At 37.4% G+C, this 23,772-nt stretch overlaps 1 protein-coding gene across 8 annotated transcripts in view; it reads left to right on the top strand.

Moving 5' to 3' along the window:
• The window catches only part of FRYL (FRY like transcription coactivator), a 229,735-nt gene that overhangs the window by 115,767 nt on the left and 90,196 nt on the right, over positions 1-23,772 (top strand). For all 8 annotated transcript variants that reach the window (XM_040966429.1, XM_040966422.1, XM_040966427.1 and 5 more), the window contains 7 exons: positions 9,303-9,356; positions 12,247-12,386; positions 13,989-14,085; positions 20,009-20,088; positions 20,429-20,509; positions 21,620-21,788; positions 22,413-22,505. In XM_040966429.1, the coding sequence (XP_040822363.1) occupies positions 9,303-9,356; positions 12,247-12,386; positions 13,989-14,085; positions 20,009-20,088; positions 20,429-20,509; positions 21,620-21,788; positions 22,413-22,505 (714 nt within the window). The remainder of the gene's footprint in view (positions 1-9,302; positions 9,357-12,246; positions 12,387-13,988; positions 14,086-20,008; positions 20,089-20,428; positions 20,510-21,619; positions 21,789-22,412; positions 22,506-23,772) is intronic.

Genomic DNA, 23,772 nt, shown 5'->3' with positions numbered 1-23,772 from the left:
TAGAATTATTACTGCCAAATAATAGAGGTAGCGTACAGTGAACACCGAGGGAAGAGTCTGTTGGATTTGGAGGTAAAGTTGGCTAATTATTAAACGAGAATAGTTTTAACATATTGATATAACATCAGGAAGTAAGTTTACATTTGAGAGGTGTGGCAATGTGATGCTCCCAGGGCCGCTGTGTAGGTTAGAAGGAGGTGACAGTAAAGAAACGATGCAGAGGATCTAATAGCTGAAACTCATTTGTTCCCTACTCAGCAGGATTAGGGAAAGGTACTCACTGCCCATTTGAGACTCCGAGACACTGGTGCTTGTTTCAGAGCCAGTGAGTGGCAGAGTGAAGAGTTTTTGGCTTTGGAACCTGTCCCCTTGCTCAGAGAAGAGAAGTGATGATTTAAAGGAAACCAAAGATGGGTTGTTATTGTTATATGCTTTTCATTTTCACAGTGAAGTAAGACTTGCAATTGCTTATTATGAAGGCAAATTTCTTTCTGATCATTAAGTACAGGAAAGCAGTCTGAGAAAAGCATCTCTGAAATAATGCTTGAAATCTAATACATAGTACATTGTTAGCCAAATGTATATTTTAAAACTGTGCAGATTACAGTATTCAGTGTAAGTAATTCCATTATTGCATTTTGCAATTATGATAGATTTTGTGCTAGTTTGTGTATTTTAAAATGTGAATAATATAAAGTTCTATTTTAGAAATGAGAATCATAAAAGCTCACGAACGTGAATGAATGATTTAATCATAAATGTGCTTACTCTACAAAATGTTAATTTTCATTTTGCGTGATCTCTAAATTACGTGGTGAAGTCCTACACTAGCCTGCTCAAATAGCTAATGTGAAGAAAGGGAACCATTTTATTTTATGAGTTTTGTAATTAACATGTATTTGTACATATTCATGAGGATAGTATGATAATTTGATACATATGTACTGTGTCTAATGATCACAGGAATCACTTAAAATACCTTAAAATTTTATGAAAAGGTTTTTCAAACCATATTAAAAATAACCATTATTGTATAAAGAAAACTCAGGACCCATCACTTAGCTTCAGCAGTTTTCAACTGGTACAGCACATTTTAAAAGAACTTTTCTGGAATGGGCAGTTATCGTAGCAGTTAAGATGCCTCCATTCCACATCAGATTCTGGATTTAATATGAGTCTCTGACTTCTAGTTAACGTAATCCCGGGAGGCAATGACAGTGGTTCAGTAATTGCATTCTTGGCACCCACCTCATAGACCTGGATTGAATTTCCAGCTTCCAGCTTTGAATTCAGCTCAGCTCTGGCCAATCCTGGCATCTGGAGAGTAAATCAATTGAGAATTCACACTCTCTCTGTGTCTCTCAAATTTAAGAATTAATTTGAAAGAATTTTTATTCGATTTATAAAGCGTCTTATGGTAGTACCATTTGGTTTGATTCTATCAGCATACAAATGTTACATGTATGTTCTTAAAGGAATTTAAATTTTGAAATGTAAAGGTCTTGTGAGAAAATAATAGAAAATATAGGTGAAGTTACCCAATTTTTACTGAGGCTATTAGATGTTTTTTTTCTTCCATTTTCTCCCACTGCTGTTGTCACCGCCCTCCTGTAGGCTCAGCTGGCCATAAGAGAGCTTTGTGGCAGTTTCTTAACGATCACCTTTCCACTTTCCTCTCATTCACTAGACTTTGCTTCACGCTAAACACAAGTATTAACACATTTGTGCTATAAAAAGAAAAAAATCCTGCTCATATTTCATTGCGGGAGAGTGAATTCAAGTTCTTCTTAGATGATCCCAAGTTCTTCATAATCTGGTTCAAATGTGTGATGAATTAACATCCTCTCTCCATGTATCCTATGATGTGGAAAGTGTCCTCTCTGTGTCCTTGTCCTGGGATGGGTGCGCTCTCTTACCTCTGAATCAAAAATGAATTTAAAGCTCCACTCATTCTTCTTAACTTTCCATTTGTTCCCTCTGTCATGGGGATTATTTCCTGTTAAATGAATCTTTGCATCACCATAATGGTTTGCATATACTCCAGATTATGATTATGCTATATCATACTCAGATGTCTGTGTTGATGTCCTCTGACATGACTTACTTTATGCCTGGAACCAGATTTGTCTCCTCTGTCTCTGCAGCAGCACCCCCTGATAACAGGTACTTGGTAGAGGTTTTTACCTTAAGTTGAAATCAGCCTGATTAAACATTATGATGGTATGTTCCTTCTGTCCTACAAACCATAATGTCAGTCTTGTAGTCTGAACTTCTAATAGTTCTTTCAGAATAGATATGTTATTGTATCTATTGATTTACCAGGTAGTTGCAGAGATATCCGTACAATATAATCTATGAGGAGAGTCTGAAAATTGTTGCTAACTGTGCCAGTGATTCTGTTAGCATGCAGGTGTTTCTGACCCTTCCTCACACTGAAAGAGACATGGCATCCCTGCCTACTCTTCTTATCACACCAGAAAAAACTTAAATCCTCTTCCCATTCTACATATTTTTTTTCTCTCACATATCTTTATGTCTTACATGTCTTTATGCCAACATAGTTTTTGCTGATCTCCATCTTGCAGCTTTGTTTACAATTATATCTAGTTTCGAGTGAATTGGGAATCCTTACTGTCAACATAATGAAACATCTATCGGCTCAAACATTGCCAAAAGCTATCCTAGCCTCCAGTGCTTTTATTGTGATTTCCTGTATTTGGAATCTAACCCACATTTTATTTTGTTGTGAATAAACAGCCATTGGGCTGACTCTCTGGGTCCTTGACTGGAAATCTTTCAGAGTAACTTTAAGAAAATAGCATCCAGGGATTGTTTCAATGCAAGGAGACTGACCTGGCTGTGGTCATTTAGACAGTAGGTCACAGCAGAGTTCAGAAGCATAATTTCTCCCAAATGAATTTAATCTGCCACTAAAAATGGGTGAAGTTTCATTCTCCTATTAGAAACCATAACAAAAGAAGGTTAAAGAGGGCAAAAAAATTTTCACATCAGTCAAGTGTAATTTTTTTTTTTTGCCATGATTTCATTTGTATTTTAGAAGGAAGCATCAAAAGAACAATCCTTGATTAAAACTATAGCTTGCGAAGTACTATATGCAATGCCTTAGCTGGCTTGCTTTGCAGAGATGGATCAACCCTGGTAACTGACCCAGGCATATGCAACTTTATTAATCTTTGGTTGCCAGTGACTAGAAAAGAAGATAGGTGAGAGAGAGAGAAAGAGAGAAACACCAGCCACCTACTAATCACCTTCTGATTTAGACCTTATGTTTTTGGTTTGGGCCCAGATTTTTTGTTTGTTTTTGTTTTAATTGGAAGGACAGATATACAGAGAGAAGGAGAGGAGAAGAAGATCTTCCCTCTGCTGGTTCAGTTCCCTAGTGGCTGCAATGGCCTGAACTCAGCCTCTCCTTAGCCAGGGTCCCAAGGCTTTGGGCCATCTTCTGCTGCTTTCCCAGGCCACAGGCAGCGGACTAGATGGCAAGTAAAGCAACTAGGACACAAACTGGTGCCGGAATCCTGGCCTGTGCAAGGTGAGGACTAGCTACTAAGCTATCATGCCAGGCCCAGGGCCCAGAACTTTTAACTCTATAACTTTACATCATTTTTTCACAGTATGAAATAAATATTTTTGGATCTGTTTCTTCCAGACTGCATTTTCCTTGTCTTCTCACATATTTATTTTAATACATCATATTTTAATGCAAGGCATTAAACTGCTGATTAGAAACCTAGAGTGTATGGAAGAGCCTTTTGCCTGTCATCTGCAGCGTGCCTGTCGTCATCAATGTCGGACATTTCTCTGCACGAATGGGTGCGTGCTCAGCAGAGTCCCTAGAGGAGGTTCAGCTTTGGCTGCTGGCATTCTGACGAGCTAGAAACAAGACAACTGGGCTTTTGATACTTGTCTACAAATTTTTACTAACTTCCCTATGTTCAGGATGATACCTCATCTTCTACTCGTTTTTTTTCCTTTAGAGACCTTATTTACTTTCATTGAGAAGGCAGATCTACAGAGGGAAGGAAAGAGAAAGAGAAAGATCTTCCACCCACTGGTTCACTCCCAAGTGCCGCAATGGCCTGGGCTGAGCTGATCAGATGTCAGCAGCCAGGAGCTTCTTCTGAGTCTCCTACATGGGTGCAGGGTCCCAAGGCTTTGGGCCATTCCTCTACTGGACACAACCAGAGAGCTGGAAAGGAAGTGAAGCAGACGGGATACAAACTTGTGCCCATGTGGGTTGCTGGCACATGCAAGTCTTTATCCACTTTATCCACTAGGCTACTGCACTGGACCCTATCTTCAACTCTGTATGCCCAGTGTATATCTCTCTACTCTGCCCTTTCCTAAGAAAGACAGGGTAGGGTAGATGGGGGCTTGCCTCAGTAAACTTTTATTGCTTCTCTCCCAAGCTTTTGGATTTAGCCCATTAGAAGTTATTTAATGTTGTCTTAAGAAGGGAGCAATTTAGGAGAGAATTTTGGCTGTGTGTTCAACCTGCCAACTTTGTTACTTTGTTGAAATATGTCAGTGTAATTATTATCATGCTGTTAGAATCTTTTAAATAAACTCTGTTTTCCATGGAAGTCACATGTTATTGTTGGCATTCGAAATATGTACTTTAGTTGTAAAATCAAGTAGAAACATAAAGGAATGTGAGTTTTAGGTTGGTACTAACTTTCTTTACAATTATGAATATAATAAACAGTGAAAATTGATCTAGAGATAATACAATAAAAATATCTCTGCATTATTGACCAAGGTGATGATGATCGATGTTAGTTCTTAGGCGCAATCAAGTCCTAACTGTGGGATAAGTTTGGGATAAGTTTGCCACCATAAGTCAAAATACCAGACACAGTAAGGGACCTAGAAGGTCCTTTCTTCCAGTAGGGGAAAGATGGGGCGGAGGCAGAAGGAGAGCAAGAGGGGAAAGAGAAGAGAAACATCAGAATGACAGAGGGATAGGCAGATCTCCTACCCACTGCTTTACTCCCCGGATGCTTGCAACAACTGGGGCTTCCAGGGACCAAAGCCAAGAGCCAAGTTCGTGGATGGCAGAACCCTACTACTTGGGCCATCAGATGCTGAGATGGGACTCAATTCCAGGCATTTCAGTCTGGGATGTAAGTGTCCCAAACAGGGGCTTTTCTTTGTAACTATTTTTTATAAAACACAAGTGGAGGCCATAGGTGTTTGGCTTAGAGGTTCAGAAACCTGTATGTTGTAATGAATCCTGTTTCCACTCCTGAATCTAGCTGTCTGTTAATTTGCAAATCCAAGCAGGCAATGGTGATGTCTCTGCCACCCAGTGGGAGACTTGAATGGAATTCCCAGCTCCCAGCCTCAGCCCAGCACAGTCCTGGCTGTTGCAGACTTCTGGGCCTTGGGACAGAAAAGGAAAGCGCTCTCTGTCCTGTCTTTCTCTCAAACAAGAAATAACCAAATAAATATAGGAGTTAACATTTTTAAGAAAAAATACCACAAATGGAGAGGGACCCTTTTTTCTAGATATGTACAAATAGTGTATGCCCATATTATTTGTCTCACCCTTTCTGAAAGTTGAATATCATTTGAATAAATAGAAATACCATAATTTTTTTTTTACCAGTTTCTATTGATATTTAGCTTTGGACGCATCCTAATTCGGAACTACTATGAAAAACTGCTGTTTTGTACATAGTCTTTGCATTCATGTATTGTGATTGTAGAGATAAAATTTGTATTCTTTTTAGTTACTGTTTTTGATAATAGGTTGTAAGTAGATTACGTTACTTACATTGTAATTAGATAAATGGCTTTTTAAAAAAAAATGTCTGCTTGAGCAAAGATTAGGACTTCTTCAGCCACAGTATAATTAAACTGAGAGGTCTACACAAAGTCATAAAATCCTGGATTAGTAATTTATGTTTAATGCAGCAATTTCCTTCAAGTCTTTGTGTTTATGATAACATAAGCATTCTTTTGCCATTCAAAAATCATTTCCACTCTTGTGGCAAAAGTCACCCATCCCCATTTCCTGCTTCAGGAAAAGCTCTACGTGGATGGCAGACCTTCAGAAATCTTTGAGGAAGTGTGAGTTCATTGAGAAGTAACAACAGTGAAATACAAGGCAACAGGCTAAGTGTTTCTGAAACGGTTTTTCACTGTTGGTTATTCTTTTGGCTGTTAATGTGTTGCATAAAATTGGTACTGACGTCACAAACTACTTAGATTAGTGGTCTTCAAAATATTTCTAAGGGCTTTAGACTTAAAACAATGAATCAGGCAACTCAGTAAGCCAGATAGTTGAGGGGAAAGACTGTTTTCTCTGTCTCTCCCTCATCCTCCATCTGAGATGCGCTGTTCACATTGGGCGAGTAACATTCTTTTAGAAGCTGATTGCTTTTTAAACTGTTGGACACTTTTGGAAACTACTGGACTTGTTGTATCACTTAACTTTTGGATCTAGCTTAGTGAACATAAATAAAAAATCATGTTTATGTTGCATGTGTATACTTTAGAAACTCAAATTTCGGTTTATAAAATAATTAGCTGAAGTATGCTTAGGCTATGAAGGCCCTAGTGCTAAGAATATGTCAAACATCTCTCTGTTAAGAAAGAAAAATACCACGAGTTCCGCTGTTTTCCCTGAACCCATTTTAATTATTTAGAAACACGAATCTCTGACAGATGGGAATTTTTTTTAATAATTTCATTAGCAAATATGTTTGTGATTTTATTTTCATGAAAAGAAGTCATAAAAGAAATTAGGACTTTGCTGGAATAACTTCATAAATATACATATTTCTAAATCCACTTTATTTTATAGAAGAATGTTTTCCATCCTACAAAAAACATTCAATTAAAAGTACATAATCAAAGAACCCATCACCATATCTTTGAACATAATGTAATCCCAGACATATTTTCAGATAACTATCTGTTGGGTGGCCAACAAGTGAATAGATATACTGACAAAAGGAATCAAACCACACAAGCTATTTTATCTTAAGTCATATTCACTTTTGTTTGAATTAATAGTACAACAAGAAAAAATTAAAATGACATAATTTTAGATAAATGTTTCCATTGAAGAGAGGGAATAGTTCTTAACGTTTCAATTAGCATACATACATTTATAGATATATACATATATTGAAGTTTTTGACAGGTTTGAAAGTGAAGCAATTAACTTGCTTTTTCCATACATCCTGATTTTTGGCTAAATTGTTATTTTAAAGTTTAAAAGCACTTTTTTTTTTTTCCAATTCTGTAGTCATAATTCTTATTGTGTACCATGTTCTATAATTAAGTGAATTTGCTCAATCCCACAGAAATCCCAATAGTGACCCTTAAGTTCAAGATTGAGAACAGGTAATCTGCATTGTTTGTAGAAAATTCACAAAGGAATAAGAACAAGTAATATGTGTTCTTTGTAGGAAACTCAGAAAATAAGAATAAACTAATGATGGTCCGATCACAAACTTACAATCATACTTCATTATTTGCTGTGCATGTGTGTATATATATATATATACACTCTAGAGTATGTATACAATAATATAGTAATGTTATATAGTAATAATAAAATTTTTATATAGTAATAATATAGTAATATAGAAATATATTTTAAACATTTAAATTTATAAACTATCATAAGTTCATACTATGTATTCTCTAATTAATGTGTTGAAGATTTTTCGATTTATAAATTTAATTTCACCTGTTACCTCATTGATTATATAATATCTAAGGATATACCTTGACATAGGAAGCAAATTCCATATTGTTGTATATGAATATTACACCTTGTTTTTTCTATTTACACTGAATGCTATACATCTCTCTCTCTGTACGCATATGTGTATGTTTATATGCATTCCCCCCACCAAACTATCTTTTTTTTGATTCAATGAAAAAAATATAAATCCTAAATGATGCATAAATGAGATTTATATGGAAAAACAGAATGTGTGTGAGTGTGTGGGTTTATGTACAGAGGGGAAAAAAAAAAACCTGTGAAATGAAGAACCAGAGAAATTTATTGTGGATTATAAAGGATTGGCTAACATGATCATGGAGACTCAGCAGTCCCACAATAGGCTGTCTGTAGGCTAGGGAATGAGAGAGGCAGGTTGCATGGCTTTGCCCAAATCCAAAGGCCTCATGATCAGAAAGACCAATGGTGTTAACACCCAGGCAAGGCTGATGGAATGAGAACCTAGAATATCGTTATTACAAGTCTCAGAGCATGAAGGGCAGAGAACCTGAACCAGAAGAAAGATGTCCTTGCTCTAGGAGAAAAAGAGAATTCACCCTTCCCTGTTTGTATTTGTTTTACCCAGGCCTTTAACCAGTCAAAGGGTCCCCACCCACCTGAGTTAGGTCAGATCATCCTTACACATAACATTAATTCAGATGCCAGACACACAAATGTAGCAGTCAGCCAGTTGAGGATCCCCTAGTCCTGTCATGTTGACACTAAAAGGTAACATCACCGGTCTTAATGCTTAATGTCTGTCTCCCTGTAAGCTCAGTGGAGGCAGGGCTCTGTTGCTTAGTTCATCTATATATCTTCAACTCTTAGAAAAGACCAGCTTCTGAAAAATCTGGGCATAGAGTATAACTGTTGTACGCAGTGCAAATGAAGCAAGACAGGATAGAAGAAGAAAAAACTAGTTATGAAGACAGGGAGAAACAGAGATCCTTTGTTTGCTGCTTCACTCCATAAATGGTAACAGCTGCTTCTGCTGGGCTAGACTTCAGCCAGGAGTCAGGTGCCACAGTCATCTTCTGGGATTCCAGTGTGGGTGCAGGGCCCAACAAATTAGGCCGTCTTTCAATGCCTTCCCAGGGGCACTAGCAGGTAGCTGGATCAGAAGCAGAGCAACTGAGGCTTGAACTGGTACCCAAACAGTTTGGACATTGCTGGCAGGCATCAGCTTTACTCACTACTCTGTATTGCCCATCCCATGAAAAGCCATCTTGGTTGTGCGTTGACACATGTAACTCACTTTGGAGATATAAATATCATAACATTTTCCCCTTAGGAAACAAATATAATATTTTTAACTACCTAGCCTGCTTCTGTATAGTATAAATTTTCCTATATTTTTAGTTTGCAAACATTGGGAGGGTGGGGCGTGGAAGGCTCTCACTCATCTGACCCTAGGCAAGGAGGAGACTTAATTTGCTTCAAATCCACCTAGTTGCAATGAAAGCAAAAATGAAACCCACTCACCAGTTGTTTACCGGATGAAAGATTTCTTAACATTTCTACCTCTGCTTTATTTTTACTTCAGGAGAAGTTGTTATCCAGATCTCTTCAGAGGGGTGAAGATCTTCAGTTTGACCAGGTATGTCAGTTATGGGGGAATAATTTTTCCTGGAAGGAAAACGTACATCCTAATAATTTGGTCCAAATATAGCAAATATTAAGTAATTCCTTTATTTTGTTTAGTGATCTTATATGTGCTTATACCACAGATTCATTCTGGAATTGATAAAACTTTTGTTTATTGAATGAACTATGAATTTTACTGATTTTGGTTCATTTAGCATTTTAAAACTTTATATTTTTTATTGCTGATGTCTAATGTGATTTGAAATATTTCTCTTTAATGTGACTGTTTCCAACTAAACTTCCCAGATTGTTTTTTGTGTGCCAGTTCCTACAAGCTTTCACATAATGACATTTTACTTTATAATATTTACTTTTCCTGTTGGGGTCTGAGAAGCTGTGCTTACGTAGAACATCAGGATCTGAAGTCTCATGTTATATGCCTCTAATGTAAATTCTACCTCTTAATGAGATTAAATGTTAGATCAAGTCATACTCTACCATAATTATTACATATTGGTTATTTCAGTAAAACCAGTAGCTCAGATTAGGTTTCTGTTTCTGTGTTAGTATAATTTCTGTTGCTATAATAAAATACTTGGAACTGAATAATTTCTTTTTAAAAAAGGAGGAGGAGGTGCTTATTTAGTTCCAAAGTCCAAGAGTATGGCTTTGGTTTCTGCCTGGTAAGGGCTTCATGATTGGGGGCCATCACAATGGCAAGAGCACATGTGGAAGAAATCACACGGTGAGAGAGAATCAGGGGGCTTGCTCTTTTATGATAACTGACTCATTCTGCAATATCAGCAGCAGTTCCTTTCATGCTCTATGACCACACCACCTCCCACTGCTGCTGCCACTCTGGGGACCAAGCTTCCTGAACACAAATCCTTGCATGATACACAAATCATATTGTATAGCAGTTGTCCATAGCAGTTGGCACCTGCTTCTGGACCACTTCAGTCACAATTATGTATGGAAGAAGTAGAAATCATTGTTCCTATGAAGTGAGTTGATGGGATAAAGAAGACTGGTAAGAATTACTTGGTAGAAACTTAACTCGGAATGCTCTGTTCCTGGTCCCACTGCAGACTCAGAATCACCCAGGGTGGAGTTTTGGCATCTGTGGTTACAGCAGCTGTCTGGGTGATCTGATGGATATGCTTTGTAAACAGCCACTGAGCCAAGACCTCATACAAAGGAAGGCCTCTGTTACAATAATGAGATTGCCTTTTGCAGTGCTTTTCAATTCTTATGCCATTGCACAAGTTAGTTAGATTATGTAGATCCTGGGTCTGCTCACTGATCATAATGTATAGTCAGGATTTGAAATGTAATTGTACAACATCTTAGGGGAAAAAAATCCATTTGCCTTCTTATGTAAATGATTGTCAGAAAACAAAAGTCATCATGCCTCGTAGTTTGATTCCTGCTCTCCCCTCCCCACCTCAAGTACAGTAAGTCATGTGTGGTGTAGACTGGTTTAGTGCATATTGATAGTACAAATACTGTTTATTGTTCCTTCTTCAGAAATTAAAAGGGATTTCCTTTAAATAATACTGTTCATTATTAATATAGACTCTTTTAAAGCATGGCTACATAAAATTATAATCTGGTTTTCGTTTCAATTGTCTGTATTAGAAACTATTTCCTTGTCAAATTATGGCATTTTATGATAGAAGGATGATTAAGAGAGGGCAAAAGTAATGAAAAAGAGAATAGCCCACAGAATCAAATAAACTATCTCATTTGTTATTTCCTAGATGAAAAAGTTTGAAATTATATGTATAATATGAATTATCAGGAATATTAAATGTTTGATTTCCAGAGATAACCAGTTTAATCTTCATTAACTGGCCCTTTCTTCATATCATTAAGGAATTCAAGGGGATTCCAGGGCTATTCCTGTAACCTACAGTTTTCCAAATAAGTTAAAACAGTGAGGCATATTTGATTATATGAATATTTAAAAGTACAATTTTATAAGCAATGTTTTGAGTCATGTATAAAATTCTTGCAAAGAAATTCCTTCTTAGAATCCTGGTGATGAAGAAGACAATAAGGGCTAGTAATGGAGGCTCGTCTGGCCACACAAGGCTTATTCATGAAAGAATCTGCAATGTTGACCTAGAATTCCAATTTTCAAAGATTCCTCAGTGTTAATATTGGCTATTCATGACACTATACTTCTCTTTATGCTAAGACTTTGAAAGCTTCTTTGTATATTTCTAGCAATAATTTGTAGATATCAGAGTAATTATTATTCTATGTCATAGTAATGTAAAGTAAAGCAGATTTTGCTAACTCAATGCACCAATTAAAGTAGGTATAACCATATACTACCCGTTATCTGAACTAGTTATGCACAAGTTTGTTCCCACGGTATTTCAATTTGGGGTTCTAGAAATCAGAGATATCAAGAAAAATATTCAAGGGGTGCTTTTCTGATTTATGAAAGGCAGCAGTGCTTGGGGCACAGTGCAGTCTTGTTTGTTTCCACACCTCTTCATTCTATGTGATAGTAACATTTGAGAGCCCTTGAGGCTCCTGTGCACTGAGGACCCAGCCAAGCCAGCGAGCAAGCTTGTTCTCCTTGTTCCCTAACAGCTCTCCCCAAGGTATCTGTTCACAATAAAAAATGTTACTGAAGTTGATTTTATGTGTGTGAGTGGATGTGGAGTTGGAAGAAAGACTGAGCTAAATGGATTAGATTTGTATGTTTTGATAGTATGCAAAATTTAGGGTGACTTTATTGCTTGACTAAGCCCATGGTCGCCGTTTTAATTGTTTAACATTTGTTGCCTGTGAGGTCCTGTGTTTCTTCACGTCTCAGGGGTCACTGGTAGAGGTAGGAGCCTGGCGTCTGATGTGGTGGCTTACTCTGTGCTTGTGTCTTGTGTTCTCAGTTGATAAGCTCCATGAGCTCAGTAGCAGAGCACTGCCTCCCTTCCTTGCTCCGCACCTTGTTTGACTGGTACAGACGCCAAAATGGAACTGAAGACGAGTCATACGAATACAGGCCTCGGTCGAGCACAAAGTCTAAGGGGTGAGCAGCTTATTTTCCCTTCTTCTGCCTGGGATCCAAACACTTCCAACAAAGGAGAGGAAGGTGAATCCTCAGCTGAAGATGATGATTTTTTGGTTTCTAAATGCATGGGAATGGGGGGATGATAGTGATTATAAATCATTTTTTTTTATTCAGGCCGTACTGAGTGGAGGAGGTATTTTCTGCTTAAATTGTAGATCATGAGACCATATCAATTAAAGCTGGTGTAGCCCTCAAGTTCCCATCACAGGGAGTGTGCTTCAAGGTCTTGTAGGGGATTGTAATATTTGGAGACATCAAGAAAATATCCAGGGAAGAACCTATTCACTTGCTTTATGAAGGGATGCAATTCTTGTGAATACAAGAAGACCGCACAGCCCAGCACAAAAATTATAACACTACAATACTCTTCTCAAATCCTTAAATATGGCTTCTGTGCCTTTCCTTGTCCCAGGGAGGCCTTGGCAGGCCTCAGAACATCATTGTGTTCGGTCTGGTCATTGCCCTTAGTTTAGTGTGGGACTTCTGTAGGTGCCACTTTATTTTAAAGCTAGTTTGTACTTTATTTTCATCTATAAAAGTTACTATTTTTATTTCAGTTCACTTTTTAAGTGCTCATATATTCATCTTCATATATTTCAAATACAGAGAGAGAGTTTTTATGTACAGTTAACTCTGCAATGCACACAGCAGCCAGGCCTGAGCCAGGTGAAAGCCAGAACCCCAGAGTCCCATGCTGGCTCCCTCCTGGCTGGCAGAGACTCAGTAACTTCAGCAGTGTCTACTGCCTCTCAGCATGTGCATTCAAAGGAAGTGAGCTTAAAAGTAGAAGAGGATGCAGCCCTCTGTCTGTGTTACTGTGACTTTCAAATGAATAATAAATAAATCTTAAAAACAGATGAGTAAGAGGAAGGACCAGATCCAAGGCACTGATTTGTGATGTAGGCATCCCAGTTGGCTGCTTTACTGACTGTGCCACAGTTCACACCTCTTGTTTCATTTTTTTTTAAAAGCATTTATTTGAAAGGCCCAGTTACAGATTGAGAGAGAAAGAGAAATATCTTCCATCCACTGGTTCACTCCCCAGATGGCCACTGCGCCTGGGACTGGACCAGCTGAAGCCAGGAGCTTGGAACTTCTGGATCTCCTACATCGATACAGTGACCCAAGCACTTGGGCGATCCTCTGCTGCCTTCCTTGGCACATTAGCAGGGAACTGAGTCAGAAGTAGAGCAGCCAGGACTCCAGTTGGCATGCATATGGAATGTTGACACTGCTTAACATGCTTTGCCACAACACCAGTCCCTTGTTTCAGTTCTTAATAAAAAAGAGTTAATAATCAAGTGTATAGCAGTGCTAAGTTTTTAGGATGAAATTTATAATCTCCATTTCTCTTTAGTAATTCTTTTAGCTTAGGTTTAGTTGCTGACATGAAATAGTGAAATGTGTGTATGAACATGCAGTATTGGCTTAATTAAAAATCTCATACAGCTGCTACTGCACATCATACAGAACGTGAACACATTAGGCAATATGAACCTCTAACCCCTGGTTGTTTAAAAACTTGCAGTCTTAAAGCTGATTCTTGGGTTCTTGTTTCAGGGATGAACAGCAACGTGAAAGAGATTATCTTCTTGAAAGGCGGGACTTAGCAGTAGATTTCATTTTCTGTTTAGTTTTAGTTGAAGTTCTAAAGCAGGTAAGTTTTTTTTTTTTTTTTTTTTTTTGCAGCTGCGTCTGTATTTCACAATTTTGCTTACTCTGCCTTCATGTTTGTTTTCTCTCTTGTGTTGGGCCTGAAATGGTAGCCCATGCCAACTAGACCTCTCATTAAATACACATCTTCCAGTCACCTGGGGTTCTCCTGCCCTGTGCCTTTCCATCACTCCCTATTCTTTTTGCATCTAAGATAGGAAATCTTGTTACCAAATTATAGCTGAATAGAAATTGCAGTAACTATAGACTTTGACCACTAAGTGGGCTCTGCTATCATTCAACTATTTCATACTTTTTTACTTCTATTTAATTTCTCTTCCTAAGCCCTCTGGTCTGCCTTCTAACATATAATAATTGTGTAATCATAGATAAGAAATGATGATTTGATAAGGGTAAGACTGAGTTGCTAAGTTCAAATAGTTTTCAGACAAGTGAGATAATGGATTATGTATGTCTATCCACCCAGAGACTATTAGAATGCCTACTGTGTGTTGCTGTTGTGTCAGGACTTGTGCTCATGTGAATGGGACAGAAAGGACAGACAGAAATTTGTACATTGGTTCATTGTGTGTTTTTACTAATCTAAATCGGTACAAGTTTACATACAAACACCAGTTCCAATTCTGAAAGTTGTCTTTAAGTTTGTAGTCTTCTAAAGGTTACATACCATTCAAGAATAAGCCACATAATTTCAGTGAACATGATATCATTTTGAAAGAAGCTAAGAGACATTAACAAAAATCGTATTTTGTATATAACATGTTTGGATAATACTTTTGTTATGTGGAATGAAACAGATAGGAAACAGCCAATATCAGCTATATAATTTATAATTTATTTTTAAATAATTAGCAGTCTCAGTTTTGTGATTTGTTTATACAATGTACATGAAAAAATAACTTCTATGCATGGTAGATAAATGAGTTGACCAAAGGTAAAGTCACTGTAATTTGTACCCTTCAGAAAGGCTTTAATAAAGCAGCAAAGACATTTCCTCTGAGATTTGTGCAAATAAGCCATAATGATTTTTGTGATCTCTCAGGTTAGCTTGGGTGCTAAGAGTTACAAGTCATACATACTAAGTAAGGTAGAAGGAGCTGAGGACCAGAAATGGCTCTAAACCCTGCGTGGACTTTTACTTGGTCCCTAGCCTCTAAATATGTTCAGCATAGGTTGTGTTGAGTGCTTTGGTGGCCATTGTTTTCATTTCTTTGCCTAGATAAAAGGCCAGGGTTACTTCTTCATAGTGGGAAGTGTGCAAACTGCCCCCACTGGTCAGAGCCCTCCATAATCAGGTTCCAGGCTCGTCCCTCTTATCTACATGTTGCCTCCAATACTGCTGGCTTCAGTGAAGCCTGCGGAGATTTTCGCTTTTTTCCCCTTTCTCTTTTCTCTTTCCTCTCAGTAGCCATGTTCCCTCTCTTGTCTTCTTCCTCTGCTTGTTTTTAAATAATCCAGATTGCTCTTCTGCTCTTTTCTAAATTGTGATCTATGAACTTAGATATCTTTAAAATTGGGTTCATTGCTCATATTTGCTGCACAAAATCATTTATGACTTATGGTTCATATGGCCTAAAAATGTGAAAAAGAAATATGCTGGTTCTGTTGGTTAGTCTTTGTCTTTGGTTCTTTAACTCTTCTGTTCCAACTCATGCACTTTGCCTTTACCCTCACTTCTCCATTGTCAGCCTCATCCCTTGATTCAGAAGCACTTGTCAAAGAAAAAAATGTATCATCAGAACATAGATATATAGTGTTTTACATAGATAAAGCATAGGGACTTTCCCCACTAGCAACAGGCATGTTGTTGCAACTTTCCCAAAACTAATAAAACTGCAGAAGATGTAGTAAAAATCAATAACACTTTCTGAAGTACTTTGATAAACGAAACCAATTTTCTTCTGTCAAAATGACGCAGCATTTAATAGATCCAGGGGATAATCAATGCAATATGTTTTGAATTTAATGGGACCTTAATTTTGTCCTCTGTGATACACCTATATTTAAATCAGTTGTATTTTGGCAAGTTAGACATATCCAACAGTATTGACATGTTGATGCATAATTGCTTCAGTGTTTAGGAGCAATAAGTATTCTTTGTAGTTAGTCCTTGGAATCATATAGCTCATTCATTCCTTGGATAGCTTGTTCTGTCCTTGGTAATAATCACATGGGCTTAGAACTCCTGTGTGTGAAGAACTCTGCATCCTTTCTGCCAACTGATCATTAGAGTAAATGCTGGAAGATGAACCCAGCAGATAATATCCCAGCTGTCTCGCTTGCTTGCTGGGTAACTTTGGGCAAGTTACTATCCACTAATCATTTTTGTAGAATTAGCATTAAATATGATAATGCCTGCTGAATGGAAAGTACCCAGTCAAGGCTTTTTCTTTCACTTTACAAATACTGAGGATTATTAAGCTAGATATTTTTTTTTTACTCCTGTCTTTCTACATTGAATAGTAAAAACAAATTTAGTTTTTGGTGAGTCATTCAAGTGAAATGAGGTGAAATGGCTAGTATTTTATAGAGTTACAGTTTTAATCATAAAAAGTTGCAGACAATTACTAGTTAATATAAACACAATGAGATTAAGTAGTGTGAGTCACTATGGGAACAAAATGAACTCAAGAAGATAGAAGATTAAATTTTTGTTCGGGAAAGTTAGATTGTACTAGTGGCCAGCTATTGATTGTGCTAATACCAAAGACTTTTAAAATCTATGATTAAAGCATGTTCAAACAACAAAAGATTCAGGAAATAGAAAGTAATTTTTACTTTTATATTGGATTTTATTCCTGCATTCATTGAACAAACGAAGTTGGAAAATCTAGTTGTGAGACATTTCAAGCTCTTGGCTTAATTTAAGTGGTGATATCTTGTTGGTGCATAGAATAGATCTTTAGCCTTTTTGATTTAGCATTGGTGATTTGAAGGTTCACACCATGGGATATTTTCTGTTACTGCTTATGTGTAAATCTCTCCCTTGTGTTGAGACTTGATCATTTAGCTAATGAATGAACCTTGTCTCAGCACAAGTGTAATCCTGTACTAAATAAAGACTTCAGCACATGATAAGTAGAAATATTTAAGAGTGTAGGCAAGGGCTATGAACAATAATGGGTCTGTACTTTTCTAATGTGATAAAAGCATTACGTTTTGGAAGATGGTGACAGGAGTATTTTTCAGTAAGTATTTATTTCAAAGGCACAGTGATAGAGAAAGAGGGAGACCAAAAGATCTTACATCTGGTTTACTCTCCAACAGCTGCAACAGGCAGGGCTAGTCTAGCTCTGGCCCAGGAGCCAAAAAATTTATCCTGGTCTCCCACTTGTGTGGTAGGGATCCAAGCATATTACCCAAGCTGAGTGGAAAGCAGAGTGCCAATATGGGCTGCTGGATATGGCATTAACCCAGTCTGCCAAAATACTGGCTCTGGCCTTGGATTTGGATATTCTTTAATGAAAGAATACACCTTCCTTGAATGTTCAGGGAAAATTAGAGCTGCTTCTAAAATCACACTGAAGTTTAAGATTTAAATATCCTTCTGCTAGAAATGGAAATATTACTCCATGGAAGTGAAACTCTTTTGCTTTGAACTGAAACTAGATTCTCTCTTCCCCTACCTTTTTTTTTTAATTGAGCTTGAAAAGGTATCTTTTGTATGCAAAATGAAGAAATAGAACTTCTAGGATGTCTGTGCATTCTTATAAATTTTACTCTTCACACAACAGCTGTAGATTTTGTTCATTTTTCTTCTAAAAATTAAATATATATCCAACATATATCCATCTCAGTTGTTATTTCACTATCATTTCTAGCTATAAGATCGAAAGGTTTCCGTACTTAGTTGTTTCATTTATTAAATGCATTTTCACTTAGAAGCTGGAGAACAAGTATTATAAGCAGTTATTAACGTCTGAACTTCAGTTCCTGTGTCTGTAAAGCAGAGAATAAGTCATTTACCTTGTGAGGCTGTTAGAAATAATGTGTATAGAAACACATAGCTATTTCCTAGTTGATAGTGGTCGGAGTAAGGCAAGAAGAAAGAACGGGCAGCACAACCACGTGTTTCTGCAGATGTCTGTGTTAGTCTTCAAACCCAGCTAGAGCAAAGAAAGACTTGCAGAGAAATCAAGACTTAAAGACACCTTGTGTTTCATTTCTTCCTCCTAGAGCAAACAGAACCTCTCTTGTGGAAATTATTATGGTAAAACCACAGCCTGGCAAGTGAGATGCAGAAGGTCCAGCCAGTTAAAACACCATTTCACATTACTTTAAGATCACAGAAGCATCTGAGGCTGACCTGCCTGTTTAGTTAGTAAGTTCTGGGAGTCAAACTGCTGGATCCAAATCCCTCTTTCTTTGATTTATTTATTAGTTTAAGAGTCATTTGTATTTATTGGAAAGGCAAATCAGATTTACAGAAAGAAGGAGAGACGGATCTTCCATTGCTGGTTCACTCCCCCAATTGCCACAACACCCAGAGCTGAGCTGATCTGAAGCCAGCAACCAGGAGCTTCTTCTGGGTCTCCTACATGAGTACAGTGTACCAAGGCTTTGGGCCATTCTCTGTTGCTTTCACAGGTTATAAGCAGAGAGCTGACAGGGAAGGGGAGTAGTCAGAACATGAACCAGTGCCCATATGATCTCGGTTTGCAAAGTGAAGATTTAGCCATTGAGCCATCACACCAGGCCCCACATCCCTCTGTCTTATTCATGGCTTAAGTCTAGCATCACCTAGTGGCAAACATCTGCCTTGTTTTAGGTATCAATGAGATAGATGACTATAGCACTTCGATTTTCTCATTACCTCAGGGCTTGTTTTATTTGGCCCAAATGCAGGACAACCATCCAAGGCAAATACAAAGGTTATCTATCTATCTTCTGGTTTGCTGGGATTTGGTTTCTTCCTTTTTCTCACTTGACTTTGCTTTCTTTAAATCTCTGCCTCAAACTCTAGCTGCTTTAGCTGCCCTGCTCTTCAGGAGGTAAACATTTTGGTGGGCTCCTTTTAGAGAAAGATAGAATGGATGAGAAGGCAAGACTCAACCTGTAGTCGTAATATACTGGGACTTGCCTTCTCGCGGGGCCCATGATAGGCCCTTAACCTGTGATGTATATTTTTGAGAAAGCAGAGAAGTACTCAGGTTGATGTAGTTTGTGAAAAGAGAATCTTTGGTTCCACGTCTCTAGTTTTCCCATGCTTTTATAATGAAGAAAATGTTTTTGCTTATTGTGTAAAGGTTTGATTATAGTTTGCTTCTAAGTAATTGATTAGCTTGGTGTACTATAAAGAAATATTCTAGCCATGCTATATTCGGTTTTCCTGGCTAGGACCATACCACTGAGTCATAAGAGAAGTTACCCAGTAAAGCATTGCTGCATATCGCATCCTCTGGAGCTGTTCTCGTCATCTCCGAGTGATTTCAGTTCTCTGGTTCCCCATCTATCTACCTTATAGCTTTCTTGGTTTTATTTAGTATCTATATTATAATTTGGTCTTATTGATAAAAGTGTTACATAGGCTATTTCATCAAGAATCACCAATGAAGGTGTTTGTTTCGAAAAGGACCCCTGGCCTTCAGGATTGAATGCATCATAATATTAGCTTGAGACACACTGTTTGTATTTGATTTCTGTATAGCGAACTACTTGAGAGTGCTTTGAAGAGTCCATTTTGATTTAAAGAGGTTCCTAAACCATCAAATGTAGAGTTGATTACGTTCGATAAATAACCAGATTCTTGGGGAGAGCCATGAGATCCTCAGAAAAAGGAAAGGTAGATTAGTAATAGGTTATATCATGAAAATTAGAAATTGGTCAACTAGTTGAAGTACTGAGAATGCTCATAAAAGGCTCATCAGTACCTTTTTAACTCTGTTGATAATTTTATTTAATCACAGATTCCCGTTCATCCTGTACCTGATCCCTTAGTTCATGAAGTTCTGAACTTAGCTTTTAAGCACTTTAAACACAAGGAAGGGTAAGTGGATTGTTGTTTTTCTCTGAGTTCCAAAATAAGTATAATTGGTGTTTAATTGAAGTTCTTGATCATGTTTTTCTTGAATCCACACACAAAGCTTGTAAGAAAGGTTTTGTGAAGGTGTCTTTTGACACTGTCAGTTGGATTTTAAAAAGCCAGAAGGTTCAATTTCGTGGCAGATTAAAATCTAGAGATAAAAGAAAATGTGAAATATGTGTGTTTTTATTCTGTAAATGCTTATTTAGAGAAAATTATATAACACCACGATAAAGGACTTTTCAAGTTCATTAAGAATGAATTTGTAGAAAAATGTAATGGAATGTTTGCTCTCTTGTTCTAGATATTCAGGAACCAACACTGGGAATGTGCATATTATTGCAGATTTATATGCAGAGGTGATTGGGGTTCTTGCCCAATCCAAGTAAGTCTTATGAATCATTAATTTTCATTTCTTAAAGAATGCTTTGTTACTAACAATTATACTACTGATAGTTTTATATCCACCATTTTCATCTGGGCATTATTGTGAGGTCGTCTGCCTTCCTTAGGGGCACCTAACACATCCTCAGTTTCATAGCTTGTTTTCATTTGGGATTTTCCATAAATTTCTGAATCAAAGCAGCTAGAATTTATCAAAAATAGTCAAGGTATTATCTTATTCCCTATTTTTAACACTTCCACAAGAAATATTTTTAATTTTTTTTAACTCTGTGTAAAGCTAATAACTTATTACTGCTTTCCATTAAGTATATATTTCTATGTTTATAATAAAATATCTCCCTTGCGCCATTGCCCTGGTGTGGTAGGTTAAGCCAGGATCCCATATGGGTACCAATTCTAATCCCTGCTGCTCCACTTCCCATCTAGTTGTCTGTTTGTGGCCTGGAAAGGCAGTAGAGGACAGCCCAATGCTTTTGTACCCTGCACTTGCGTGGCAGACCTGGAGGAAACTCCTGGCTAGGCCACTTGTGGCCACTTGGGGATACTGAACCAAGAGACAGAATCTTTCCTCTCTGTCTCTCCTTCTCCCTGCAAATCATACTTCCCAATAAAAGTAAATAAATCTTAAAACACACGCACACACACACACACACACACAAACAAGGAATCTTTGTCCTTGAAGTCATCATGTAACAATTTTTATGAGTTCTAACAAGCACAGTTATTGTTAATGTTTGATGTTTAGCTATTTAATATTAAATGATACTTTTTCTTTTATATATATATATTTATATTTTGTTATTTACTTGGAGGTGTTTTGTGGTAATGTTACTTGATTGTATTTTTCTTACGATTATTAATTTGTAAAATTAATACCACAATGATACCATTTTTCAAATAAAGAAATTCCCTTATTTCTCATTTAGGAACTTGTAATAATAAAATAAATGAACAACCCCCTTTGACTCTCAGTAATTTTTGATGAGGGCAGAGGAAGAATGTAATAGGTAACACTCATTGTGATTTCACCTTAAAAATCATGCTTGAAATTAATGATGTTAATTCATATCAAACTCTTTCTATATTTAAGGTTTCAGGCTGTTAGGAAGAAATTTGTGACAGAATTAAAAGAACTGCGACAAAAGGAACAAAGCCCACATGTGGTACAAAGTGTAATCAGCTTGATAATGGGAATGAAGTTCTTCCGGGTGAAGATGTATCCTGTAGAAGATTTTGAAGCATCTTTTCAGTTTATGCAGGTGATGTACCTTCTGGATGGCACAGATTAGATGAACCCGACAACTGGAGTTAATCTTGCTCTTTTTTTTTTTTAAGATTTATTATTTATTCTTATTGCAAAGTCAGATATACAGAGAGGAGGAGAGATAGAGAGGAAGATCTTCCATCCGGTGATTCACTCCCCAAGTGAGCGCAACGGCCATTGCTGTGCCAATCTCAAGTCAGAAACGAGGAACCTCTTCCAGGTCTCCCACACGGGTGCAGGGTCCCAAAGCTTTGGGCCGTCCTTGACTGCTTTCCCAGGCCACAAGCAGGGAGCTGGATGGGAAGTGGAGCTGCCGGGATTAGAACCGGTGCCCATATGAGATCCCCACGTGTTCAAGGCAAGGACTTTAGCCTCTAGGCCACTGTGCCAGGCCCTATTCTTGCTCTTTGTAAGAAACAGAGCGTACGTGCATTAGTGTCATCATAGTTAATCTTTCACTCCAAGTGCTGAGTTGGACTCACATCCTTTTTGACTAGAAGATACTTTGAATATAGTTTTTGTTTTTCATAAATATAACATATACTTCAAATTACCATAGTATCCAAATTCTTTAACCTTTCCTTTTTTGTTAATTTAAATATACTTTCTTCCCTTCAAGGAATGTGCTCAGTATTTCTTAGAAGTAAAGGATAAAGATATAAAACATGCACTTGCTGGTTTATTTGTGGAGATTCTTATCCCTGTAGCTGCTGTAAGTATATTTTTGTTTTTGTACCATTCATGGGTCATCTGAACCTAACAGACTTATATTTTCATCTCTTCTCCCCAAAACTCTATCAAGGCAGTAAGTTTGAGCTGTCAAAGAGCTTTTGTCATTGGTTTTCTACTCCTCTGCAGTTGTTTTCTCTTGATCAATGGGAAGTTTTTATATCTCCTTTCATATATGATTATCTTTGTTTTTTTATCCATGTTTCATTCTACTTAACATGTTAAAACATGAAGAAATTTATTTTCATGTTGAACAATTGAACTGCTCTGGTTTTCATTTTTAAGCATTGACTCATTGATTTGTCACTGATATGTCTGTATGAATTATAGAACTCAGAGCCTACCTTTAAATAATGTCTTAAAAAGGTAGGAAATTGCAAGAAAGTTAAAAATATAAAAATATTAGTGTCACAGCAATCATCATGACTTTTGTTTTTGCCTGTCTTGAATTTTTCTTATAATTATTTGACATCTTCAAAACAGGTTATGGATTACATTTTAAGTGGCTTGAGTCAGTCCCATAAATCCTATTCCAGTTTTGAATAATGTGAATCAGATTCATTTTATTGAAAACAGGCTTTTTGTAAAACCATGTCAGCTGAGGTCTGTTATCACTAGCACATGCCCTTCAATTTCTCTTCCTTCTTTCACCCATCACAAACTGTCATTACTGCTTTCTCCCTTGTCTGATCATCTGTTTTGGTCAAATGTCCAGCTGGAATTAGGTTATAGGATTTTAATTTTTTTAATTTATTTTTTGTATTTGAAAATAAGAGCAACAGACCAAAAGGGAGAGGCAGAAAGAAAGAGATCTTCCATCCATTGGTTCCCCAAGTTGTTACAATAGGCAAAACTGGCCCAGGCCAAATCCAGGAGCCTGGAATTCCATCTAGACTTGGGTGGCAGGGACCCAAGCATTGGCACATCTTCCTCTCAGAGTTGAAAGGTGACTTGTTTGGAAGTAGAGCAGCCAGGATTCAAACACTTCAATATGGAGTGCCCACAGCTTAGCTGAATGTTCCACAGCCTGGGACCCCGTTTGCAATTTTTGAGGCAATTCATCTAAAGGAATCATTTGTAGGAAGAACATCTCTTGACAATGGTGCATATCACTGAATTGCTGAATGCTTTTATGCCATGCTTGCTTTTGTGTTCTTGTATATTAGTTTGCTACCCCTGCCGAAATAAAGCCCCCTAGGTTGATTGATTTAACAACAGAAAGTTAGCATCTCAAGTTATGCGACATAGTT

Source organism: Ochotona curzoniae, unplaced genomic scaffold, assembly GCF_017591425.1.
Source record: "Ochotona curzoniae isolate NIBS_2020 unplaced genomic scaffold, NIBS_Ocur_1.0 scaffold_4505, whole genome shotgun sequence".
In the NCBI taxonomy this organism is placed as follows: domain Eukaryota; kingdom Metazoa; phylum Chordata; class Mammalia; order Lagomorpha; family Ochotonidae; genus Ochotona; species Ochotona curzoniae.
The sequence above is the reverse complement of the archived record's forward strand: the minus strand, read 5'-3'. Positions and strand labels throughout refer to the sequence as shown.